An 11,987-nucleotide genomic window follows, 5' to 3' on the forward strand; every position below is an offset into this window, starting at 1 on the left:
ACCCTGAGGCTTATACGCTTCGGGTTTATTAGTTTTCAATTTCCCTGGGAGGATTCAGGAAGCTAACAATGCCTGTTGCACGGCCAGCAGTCCATCAGAGGAAGGCAAAGCAGAGGGCATGTGAAATAAAGGACCGTGTTTAATGATGCGTCTGCTGGTCTGGTTTTGGAACGAGAATCTCCCATCACTTCTTTTCAGTGGGGAGGGGACATTTACTTTGTTAAGAAGGAAATATAACCCTGTCCAGTAATTCTCTCAAAAATCTGCTTTTATCCTGACCAATTTTTATTCCAATCATTTTTATTTTTCATTTCTAGAGCTTTTCCCCCCTCAAATCTGTCTGTTCTTTATTTGATGGTGCCTTACTCATATCTCATGTTTTTAATTCTTTTATGTATTTAATCATTTTAGGCATACTTGTCTTATGGTTGTATATCTAATTATTTTATTATCTGAGGTCCTCGGGAGTCTCATTTACTGTTCGTTTTTCTCTGATTCTGGCTCTTGTTTGGGGTGAGTGTGGGCCATGGGCTTGTCTTCAGTAAGCCTTTATCTGTGGGGATCCTCTGGGGTGTGGGGTGCAGGCAGCATCCCTTTGGAGAGTTGCTGTACATGCTTCTGTCAAACCTGGAAATCCTTTTTACATTAACTGAGAACAGGAATGGCCAAACTGTAAATCTGAACTCATTGCCCATGTAAAGGCAGGCCTGCAGTTTCAAATTCTCCAGGAGCCTTTGTTTGCCATCCAGAGGCCAAGCTGAAACATACCAGCTTCCCCACCATCCCACTGTGCTGCTGGACACAGTTTTTTTCCTGCACCCTTTCTCCATGAGTTTGGCCTCTGAGCACCAGCTTTCAGCTGGGGTCTTGGGTTAAATGAGGCCATAGAGATGGGGCCCTAATCCAGTATGACTGGTGCTCTTATAAAAAGAGGAAGAGACACCAGGTCACTTCCTGCCTCACATGGGCCCAAGGTTCAGGCTAACTGTTCTGAATTTAGCTACTTTTCTGGGTGTGATTCCTACAGATTTCCCTCACTTTGGGTTCAAATTAAAAAAATAAATAAATAAGAAAACAAAAATACCATTTGCAGGTGGCTTATCAAGATTTCCCAGGGCTTCCCTGGTGGTGTAGTGGTTGGGAGTCCGCCTGCCGATGCAGGGGACACAGGTTCGTGCCCCAGTCCGGGAAGATCCCACATGCCGTGGAGCGGCTGGGCTCGTGAGCCATGGCCACTGAGCCTGCACGTCCGGAGCCTGTGCTCCGCAACGGGAGAGGCCGCAGCAGTGAGAGGACCGCACACCGCAAAAAAAAAAAAAAGATTTCCCAGGTTATGTAGCCTGCCAAACCTTAAGAAATGGAGACTGAAAATAAAATTCTGTAATATATTTAAGATAATTATCTACCCCCTCTCTTGAAATATAAGATTATGAATGTTTTTGGCCAAAAGAGGAGGCTAGAAGAACTGTCCCACTAAATTTTTTAAAAATTCCTTTTCCTCTCCCATTTATCCCACCCCTATCCCATGCCCATGAGAAACTGATGAAAGGTGCTGTTATGAGCTGAACTGTGATCTCCCTAAATCCACAGGTTGGAGCCCTAATCGCCAGAATTTCAGACCTGACTGGATTTGGAGACAGGCCTCTAAAGAGGCAATTAAGTTAAAATTAGGCTGTTATGGGGGGGCCCTAATCTGATAAGACTGATGCTCTTATCAGAAGAGGAAGAGACACCAGGGAGACAGGTGTTCAGAGGAAAGGCCACGTTAGGACGCAGCGAGAAGGCGGCCATCTGCAAGCCAAGGAGAGAGGCCTCAGGAGAAACGACACCTGCCAGCACCTTGATCTTGGACTGCTGGCCTCCAGAGCTGTGAGAAAATAAATTTCTGTTGTTGAAACCACCCAGTCTGTGGTATTTTGTTATAGCAGCCTTAGCAAACTAATACAGATGCCCATTTAAAAATGATCTCTGAATCATTTCGACCTGGTAGACACAAAAGCCTTAAAACTATAAATCCCAGGTGTGTCCTATAAACTGGCTAACAGTAAAAAGAGTGTACAACTCACTACAAAAGGAATGGAGGATGAACGTCAAGGTGACGTTCGAAATAATCACGTCTCGGAAAGCTCGCAGGGAGCCTGTCCACTTCTCTGTTGACGTAAGTACACACGTCCAAAACCAGTCACCCCACATTAGCACTTCATTTAATCTAGTTTATAAAAACAATTAACTTCATCAATCTCTCACAGTATGTGTGGTGATTAATGCAGCAATAAAAAGTGGCAATAATAATAATAACTCAAGGCTGCGACAGATTCATTCTAACTTGCACGACTGCCAAAAAATACAACAGCACATATTTATCAAATGTTTTATGACTGTCTCTAGGACTCTTCATTGGTAAAAAATGTAAAGGCAGAGCTTGTTCTGCAGAAATCTTTGCAGAATTCCTTGTGAATGTAAGTATTTTTCTGAGACATTAGTAAAAACAAAAACAACTCAGATTTTTTTTATGGTGCTTGTTATTCAAATGTGAGCTTCAAATTTCAAGAATAACAAGCTGCGCAGTGGTTAAGAATCCACCTGCCAATGCAGGGGACATGGGTTCACTCCCCAGTCCAGGAAGATCTGACATGCCGCGGAGCAACTAAGCCCGTGCACCACACTACTGAGCCTGCGCTCTAGAGCCCGCGAGCCACAACTACTGAGCCCATGTGCTGCAACTACTGAAGCCCGGGTGCCTAGAGCCCGTGCTCCTCAACGAAGAGTAGCCCTCGCTTGCTGCAACTAGAGAAAGCCGGTGTGCAGCAACGAAGACCCAACGCAGCCATAAGTAAATAAATTTAAGGAGGGGGGAGAAAAGAATAACAAGCTTCCTCTTAACAGGAGTGCCAAGCTGAAGTTAAGGGCATGGATACTGGAGCTAGATCCCTGGGTTCAAATCCCAGTTCTGCCTCTCTCTCTGTGTGTGTGTGTGTGTGTGTGTGTGTGTGTGTGTGTGTGTGTGTGTGTGTGTGTGTGTGAGAGAGAGAGAGAGAGAGAGAGAGAGAGAGAGAGTGTGTGTGTGTGTTGGCAAGTTGCTGGCACTGTCTCAGGGTCCTGCCTGTGAAGAAAGGGTGGCAGTGCTCTTCCCCCAGGGGTTCTCTGAGGACTGAAGGAGTGAGCCCATGTGAAACACCTCCGCCAGGGCCTGGTTCCCATGAATGCTCAGCTCTCAGCTCCTCTTAGGAGACGGGTTTTCACAACTAGCATCGAGCACTTAGAGAACCCTCCAGTGTGCGAGTCCTTGGTGGTTTACCACCTCCTCCCCACAGCTTCCTCACGTGTGAAGTGGGGATGGCAGGACCGATGTACTGGGTTGCTGGGGAGTGAGTGACACACCCTGCAAAGTGCTCGCCCACCATGGGGCGCTCCACTGCCCTGGTCAGCTGACCACCTCCAGGACTGTCGTCAGTACCTCACCACACCTAAGTAAGTTCTGGTGACCTGCAGATCCTGGAGAATCCTTCCACTCTTTGTGCCGCCACATGCCAGGCCCTGTTGTAACCACTGGCCAGGCGCCCCTTTACCCCCTGACTTTCCAATCACCCTATGGTGTAGACCGCCCCCCCACGAGGAGGGGAAGCCAGTGGCCCCGGTCGCACAGGTAGCAAGCTTCTGACCCCGGCAGCCTGCACCCTTAATCACAACCCGCAGGCCTTGCCCTGCGTGAACATTCCAGGAAACAGAGCGACACTCCTCCTCAGAGAGACAAGAGTGATGGCCTATGGAGAGGGTCTAGGACAGGAAAGAAAGTATGTTTGATGTTGAAAGCTCTCTGCAGAGCAGCTTCCTTCCCAAGGAGCAAAGGGGGAAGAGGAAGCATCCTCCAGGTCAGACTTTGTCAGGTGGGTAAATATCGAGGAAGTAGCTGATGCCATATCCCCCCAGGGCCGGGCATCCCCTCAGGCATCTGGGTGCCTGACTGTGAGATGGTCCCCGACAGCTGGCTCTGGGCCCACACTCAACAGCAGGCTAGGAAGACCCCCCAGCTGCACGCCGGGCAGGGGGATGAGAAGGGTGTCCCTAGATGGACAGCAAAAGCACCCTGCACCAGGGAGCAGCCCCAGCCCTGGCTGCCGTGCTGAGCAGGACTTGTGAGCGGATGCTTTCTTTGTTCTTGCCCAAGAAGAGCTACTGAAATGTGATTCAAAGGAAACCGAATCCACGCAAAAAAAAAGAGATGAAAGCCTCCGAGAACTGCTCCGGTGAGAACAAAAGGAAGCAAACCAGAAACACCCAGAGCTGCAGGTTACCCGAGAACGCGATCGTCTCAGGTAAAGCAGCACTGTGGCCGGAAAGCAAAGTGGACACGGGACCAGACAGCCCCCGGGATGGGGGACAGTGGTGGGATCAGGGCAAAGGAATATGGTCCCTCTTGGTTAAGAGGAAGGGCTCCACCAGGAGCGGAGGCTTCTTGGCCAGCAGAAGAGCCACACCGGTCTGGGGAGGCTGGTGGCCCTGAGGTGGGGAGCCCTGTGAAGGGAGAGTGGAGGATGAAGGGCGAAAGGCAGTGAGTCACGGGGACCCCGGGAGCCCCGGCACCCCTCCCTCCGAGGGCAAGTGCAGTTCCCCCCACGGGAGCTTTCCGGCCTGAGGCAGCGGGCGAACATGATGCTTGCGCTAAAAAGCGTGTCCCAGATAAATTGCTGAACCTGCAGCCCTGACGGTTTCCTCTCTAAGAAAACTGAAGACCAAACAAGGGAAACTGCTATTCTGCGCTCCGAGTCGGAAGGTGTTAAGGTGGGAAGGCCCTTCAACAACACGGCAGCAACCCTGCTCACCCCACAGGAGAGGAGACGTGGCAGTCAGAGGCGTGGAGCGTGGGGCAGGGCCATGGGGCTGTGGACCGGGACTGGACAGGCCAACCCGTCTTCCACGCAGGGCCCGCTCCATACCCTGACAGGCCGCCCCAGAGGGCAGAGTGCGTGGTGAGCAGGCCAAGACAAGGACCAGCCGGACGGAGACCGGGCCAAACCCGAGGAGGGTGTGGGCAGCCACAGGGGAAAACCCTGCATTCAGGGCGGCGGATTTCAGAAAGTCCACGGAGAGGTAGCATCCCTGCCTGGAGGTACTTGGGGACAGGCAGGGAGGCAGCGTTCATCAACCCTAACCCCAGCCTCCCTTGCAGCTGGGCTGGGGCCATTTACCTGGGTCGTGGCCCTAATACAGCAAAAAGAGGCAGAGTAATGAGCCCTCCCCAGATGGCCACGCCCTAGTCCCTGGAACCTGTTTACGTGTTGGGCCGCATGGCAAAGGGGAAGGAATGCCGCAGATGGAACTGAGGTTGTGGATGGCCTCTGGAAGCTGGAAGAGGCAAGAAAATGGATTCTCCCCTAGAGCTTCCAGAAGGAAGCTGCAAACACCGTGATTGCTGCCCAGTGAGACCCATTTTGCACGTCTCGCCTCCAAAACTGGAAGATAATACAGTTGTGCTGTTTTAAGCCATTAAATGTATGGCGCTTTGCTACAGTGGCCACAGGAAACTAACGCAGTGACACGTGCCGCTCCCAGGCCGAAGCACCACAAGGCCCTGGCACCACGGCCCGCACTCAGTCCCCTCCAGAGGCGGAGTCGCTGGGCAGGAGGGACCTGGGCCTCTGCCACCGGGAGAGAGATACACCTTGACCTGCCCAGCCACTGAGATTTGGGGCCATTTGTTACAATTAGTGAGTACAATATAAAACTGTAACTACCACAGTACTTTATACAAAAGTGAATAGTCCCTATCCAAACAAAAGAATTTCTGAAGCTGGGAAGGGGAAACTACTCACAAAACCAAGCAAGAGTGCACAGGCATCGTCTGGAATAAACAGAAAGAGGAGGACGCGTCTGTCCCCCAAAGTCCTAGAGCACAGAGGGGAAACTGAAAACACGTCTTAGAGGTGCTCGGTCCACCCTGACAGGAAGCTTTTTTAAAAAAGGCAGTGACTTTCAACAAAATAAATTTTTTTAAAAAAGGCTCAGATTATAATTAAAATATTATTATCAAAAAAAATGCAGTGACTAAAAGGGTCTCTCCTTTTTTTTTTGACATGTCAGGAGCAAAGGCAGACCCCTCTCCTGTATCTTCAAGCGTTGATCAGTGACTGGGTGACATAGGTGTGCTTAGCACACCTGCTGATTGCACAGTTAATACACTAAAAACCAAATCAGTCTTGCCTTTCTAGCAACAGAGTGGCCGCGATAATATGAAAACCCCCGACGGAGATAATTCAAGGAGAAGTATCACCCACAACCCTTTAAATGCATCCTGACTGATTAAGAGAACAGAGAACTGAATTATTTTGAAGTTACTAAAGAAAAGCAAAGTGGTCTCTTTTCCCATTTTACTTTAATAAATCCATTTGACTCAGTTCTAGAAGGGACATAAATTCTACTCTTGAAAGAAAACCATACGTAAAATTAGTAACGCTCCAAGCTATCCTGTATTAGATTTATGAGAACTTTCCTGACATACGGTTTTGGCTCCCCTTGGAAATGGGGGGGAACAGGGCCAGCAAAACGTATTTAACAAAGAGACGTTATCCTCGTCGCCACCACAAACTCATGGAAACCGGCTGGAGTAATAGTGGGGCTTGGCGTCACGTCCCCCCTTCTGCCGGCAATCAGAGCGCTGCCGCTCGATGAAACAGAACCTCACTCACTTTGCTAATCTGCATTTGCAAGAACTCCCATAAAACAAGCAGTCTCACCCGTGTCTCCGCAGGTATCTGTGGCCGAGGGCGGTGGCAAGGTCTCAAATCGTGAAGACTTGGTTACTTTTCCAGAGGACCCGGCCCCCAGCGCACTGCAGGACACAATGCAGTGCCAGCCACCACTCAGTGGGTGGACTTTGTATTTATTCGCCTAGCACCTTTCTCCCAGGCTCCTCAGAAGCCTCATTAATCTCACACCTTGGGAGGAGGCCCCTGGCAAGTGATGGAGCCCCCTGTCGAGAAGGGCTGCCGGTTCAAGGCTTGGGGTGTCGGCAATACTGCAGGTGTTGTCCTCCGTATCCCAACTGTAAGGTGACTGCTAGTTAAATGAGCTCATGAGTACCAAGCAATTAGAATTGGGCTGGTGAAGGGGAGCAGAGCATGCCACCCCAAAACATGGCTCTTCACCATAAGTATGATTTTGAGCTGATTAAGAAATAGCACAGGGCTTCCCTGGTGGCGCAGTGGTTGAGAGTCCGCCTGCCGATGCGGGAGGCACGGGTTCGTGCCCCGGTTTGGGAAGATCCCACATGCCGCGGAGCGGCTGGGCCCCGTGAGCCATGGCCGCTGAGCCTGTGCGTCCGGAGCCTGTGCTCCGCAACGGGAGAGGCCACAACAGTGAGAGGCCCGCGTACCGCAAAAAAAAAAAAAAAAAAAAAAAAAACGGCACACAAGGAAAAGCCGTATACCGAGAAGTCACCCTTGTTAGGAACATTTACATTTATAAGGGAAATCTCCACTTGTAAGTGTCTCTCTCTCTGTACCAGGAAGAAAAGGATGACTAAATTATAGGAGAATCTTAACATCTGCATAACCGTCTTCCTTCCACTGGTGCATTTCCTGGTTCCCTCCCATAACGGGGGCCTCCCCTTCTCCCTGGCATTTTTCATCTTTACTATTTAAGGTGGTGGTTGGGAGTGACTCATTTTTCTTTAGTATCTCCCATGTATACAGGAGATATACATGTTATTAAACTTCTGTTTTTCTCTTGTTAATCTGTCCTTTATCTTGAGGGGGATCTCAGCTAAGAACCTAGACGGGCAAAGGGAAAATTCTTCTTCTTCCCCTATACCCCCACGCATTGTAACGCTCAGCAAATGTTAGTTATAGTTTCCGCTGTGATGCTGCTGCCGAAGCTGGCTGACAGTCCAACCTGCACCCCCAGTACCCGCTGGAGACAGCTCAGCGGCGGAGGGAAGTCGTGGGCTGCACATGCTGCGGAGGAAGGGAGAGGCAGTAAGAGGCTCCGGAGAAACTCGGGAGCTATTTATTGAGTATTCTGAACCAGGCATTGCGCATCAGTGGGTAGCCCTGGAAGCAAGAAGAACAGGCGGACAGGTGGAGGCTGTGGGGATGCACAGGAGCGTCCCCGGTTCAGACAGCAGTAACGGGAAAACACAAAAGAAAAAGAAGAGAGTCATGGAGGAGAGTTTTATTGTTTTCAATTGCAGAGTTAAGCACAAGCTCTTGTTATCCAGCTTAAGCCCTTAATGAAAGTTTTCCCAGTGTTTTTAAGGCTGTTATTTTGATTTATGAACTGGGCTCTCGGCTGTATTTGATGATTATCCTTTATTATAGTGGTTGCCTTTTTTTTTTTTTTTTTTTTAACATCTAATCTGCAGAACTGTCTAACCTCTGATCATACCGGAGTAAACAAGGCCACCCAGAACTTTCTGCCAAAACAGCCTTCCAACCAGGGGCCTCTGTACCACAGGGAGAAAAAGCACCTGAGCGGTACTACCTGGCAGGCAATATACCACAAGGGACGAAAGGTCTCTTTCTAACCTGCACCCCTGGCCAAGTGTGACCGGCCTTGTGAAATGCAGGATGACAGTGACAGCTTCCTTAGCAGCTCCTGCTGGAAGGGGGTCTCAAAGGCTTAAGGGACCCGCCCTGAAGTCACTTGAGGAGTTTACCTGTGGGACTAACTGCCCCTGGGCTCCAATCCTGATGGATGGCGACAGGAACAGCACAAAGGCAGCCCTGCCCTGCTACTTTCTCAGGGACCATCTGGCCCGAACCTCCCATTTCATGGATTAGGAAAACTGAACCCTAGAGAAGTGACAGGCCTCAAAACTTAAAACCCAAGTGCACTGCTACAGCAGCACAAATACACTGGCTCCCCTCTTCTTGGGCGTAAATAAGATGTTTAACTTGTAACTCACACAGCCTAGCTGTTTACAATTCAAAGAAAATCAGAGTCCTTCATGAAGTTTCTCCCAGGGAGTTAATATAGACGGTTTATACCTCTGATCTTAAAACTCTCCATATGGCTCTCTCTATATGTAATTTCATTACCGCTACTTTGCTTTGGTATCGTTCCAACACATACATCTAATGCCACTCATCGCCCGGGGACAGGGGAGCCCTGTGCAGACTGCTGCTGTGTGGTCCATGGCCACGAGTGTAAATGAAGGTGTTCCCTCCTGCCGTGCTGCCCAGGTCATCAGGCAGGAATGATGGACATGAACCCACAGCGGCAGGAATTAAACGTCAGAATTATGATTAAAGGAAATGCCTTTGAAGTTCTTTTCTAATTTTAAACTAATTCAACACAGAGACCCCCAAAGTCTATTTTCCATTACAGTGGAACTATTTTCTAAAATCCCATGCTCTTACATCCCCACGCATCGGTTAGCCATTTTTCTTTCCTAGTGCCAGTCAGTCTTCTTGTTGTTCAGAGCTTGCTTCACTAGTGAAAAGCATTCCCTACTCTGGAATGCAACATATGTAAAGAACTTCTCTATTCACCGTGTTGAGGCAGAGAATTAGTGCCCTATAGTGGGGGGCAGCAGACAGAAATTAGGGGAATCTTTCCTCTAACAAGAAGATGGCACAAATGTTCCATAAAAAGCAGCCATGTTTGGCTAAGGCTTCTGTTATTAGCAAACTGAGTTGATACTTTAACTAACGTGTGCAACTAAGACCCTAAAACCCCACACACTGAAATGACTCGTATCCTGGGACCCAATCACCTTTGATTCCCTCCCAGTGTCCTTCCATACGGATCGATCGTCATTCCAAAGGAGAGGAGAAAAAGCAATCCACCAGTTTGGGCAGATTCGAAAGAGCAAACAGGAACTGGGCTCAGAAAGGGGAAGAGACGGTTTGAACATGAAGGTTGGTTAGAGACTCATTTGCTAAGAAAGATGACTCTTTCCTGCATTTAACCTCCTTGGCTCGGAAGTTTAGGATGTGCAAAAGCAAAAAGCAAAAAAAAAACCACTTCTGAGGAAAAGCAGAATGCGACAGAAACTGGAGGGGAAAAAAGTCATATTGAGTGATTAATGATAAAAATGATTTCCGCTCCTTTGGTTCTTTTGTAATGCTGTCAGCCTACGATTTATCATCATGACGTTAAAAACACTGATTTGTCGTTGTTTCGGCTACTCGTTTTTCTAAAACATCTGTACATTCTAAGTAAGTATTCACCGCCCAAACTTCTAGGAGCAAGTTGTGCATCTGGGCTTGTTCAAGTCACTCTAATTTGCATGCAACTCGCACAGGCTTGCGATGTTTCGCATAAAGAAACACGTCTCACCAACGCGGGGCTGAGTTTAACTTAGACCCCACGAGCGGACACGTCCCAGGCTGGCCGGCTGCCTCCCCCGCCCGGCGCCCCGCTCCGCGCTCCGCGCCCCGTGCCCGCGGGTTCGAGCCCGCCCTCCGGGCCCGCGAGAGGAGAGAAAGTGGGAACGAGTCAGTACCGGCGGGCGGGTGTCCAGCTTTCGTCTCTAGCTTCCCCTCGGGAGGCGAAGACATGGTGCGACCGGGTTTCAGAGGGACCTGGACGGCGGTCGTCGAATGCTCGCGGGCCTGGAGAGAAGTGCGCGCGAGCTTTAGCGCCGGGAGCGAGGGAGGCGCGTGCGTGGGGCGGCGGGGCCGCGCGCGAGCGGACCGACCGCGGCCGCCTCGAGGGGGCGCGGCCGCTGCGCGCCTACGTGGCGCGGCCCCGCCAGCCCGCGGCTGCGCGGTGGCGTCACTGCACCCTCCCCGCCCCGCCCCGCCCCGCCCCGCCCGCCGACTCCCGCCCGCTCCCGCCGGCTCCCGCGCGCCCCGGGTACTGAGCATGCGCAGTCGGCGGCGCCACGTTGGAAGCCTCGGCCGAGGGCGGAGGAGGTAGAAGGGGAGCGGGGGCGGGGTGTTGACGGTTAGAAGAGGCGGGCGTTGGTGCCGGCGGGCACAGTCGCCCGAGGTTGAAGAGCGCCCAGCAGGAGGGTGGCACCCCCGTGCACGGTGCTCCACTAACCCTCCAGATAGACGGTGGTGGGGAAACAGCTTCAACAGTGGGGCACCCAGGGGTGCTGTGTGCCGTCGGGGAACCGGACCGTCCGCCAGATGGCCTCACCCGGCTCACGCTCGGAGCGACCGGTGAAGTGCGGAAATGAGACCCCAGGTGGGACCGACCGGGGGCCCAAGAATAGCAGGGATTTGTTAAAAGATGCTGCAAATGGGAGAGCCTCCTCCCCGCCCCACTCCGGGGGAGAAAGGCAGAGTTGTGAAGCCTGGAAACCTGGACAGAGGTCTTGCAAGGTTGCGTCTGTGTCCCCTGTCTCTGCTGTCTTCATGTTGCGTTGGGTCTTGATTCTGTCCAAAGCTGACCCATTGGCCTTGTGCCTCGGATTGCAACCTTCTCGCCTTCTCAAGCGCTTTGTAACTGCAGGTATCCTCTACGGACCATCAGTCCCGCCTTGCTAAATTAGCGTTCAGACATGTCCAGTGTCTTTAGAAAAGGAAACACCATCGGCTCTCTTGGCTGTATGTCTCCCTTTGACAGCACAGCTGCTCGAAGAGCATCTCAACACCCCCACCCCCCACCCCCGTCTCCTCAACCCAGTCCAGTCCATCTGGTTGCCATCAGCGCCCCAAAGGCTGCCGCCAGCCAGGAAAGTCCTTTTATCATGGTCACTCGTGACCTCTACGCTGCCCAATCCAGTGTTCACTCTTCTGCTCTCATCCTCCTTGACCTGTCAGCAGCGCTTGACCTAGCTGACCGTCCCCTTCCTCCTTAGCTTCAGGGTTGCCACATCGTGGCGCTGACATCCAGTGCTTGGGCTGGAGGCTTGGCTGCTAACTCTCAGTTGGGTTGGTTGGCTCCTCTTCTAGGTTTCTGAACACTTGAGTCTCTCAAGGCTCAACATCAGTCCTCTTCCGTGTCTAGACTTGGCTTCAGTGGTCACATGAGGCCCACTGTCATCCAGATGCGTATGGACCCCAAATCTGCAAACCCATCTCTCTATGCCTGCCTCT

General features: G+C 51.2%; 1 protein-coding gene across 1 annotated transcript in view; it reads right to left on the reverse strand.

Annotated features, from left to right (window-relative positions):
• Positions 1 to 10,648, reverse strand: part of DAP (death associated protein) — a 62,115-nt gene extending 51,467 nt beyond the window's left edge. The window contains exon 1 of the mRNA XM_082652505.1: positions 10,445 to 10,648. Coding sequence (XP_082508631.1) covers positions 10,445 to 10,499 — 55 coding nt within the window. The 5' untranslated portion in view covers positions 10,500 to 10,648. The remainder of the gene's footprint in view (positions 1 to 10,444) is intronic.
• Between the last annotated feature and the right edge of the window lie 1,339 nt (positions 10,649 to 11,987).

The sequence above is a fragment of the Grampus griseus genome (assembly GCF_964374135.1).
Source record: "Grampus griseus genome assembly, chromosome: 3".
NCBI classification, from domain to species: Eukaryota; Metazoa; Chordata; class Mammalia; order Artiodactyla; family Delphinidae; genus Grampus; species Grampus griseus.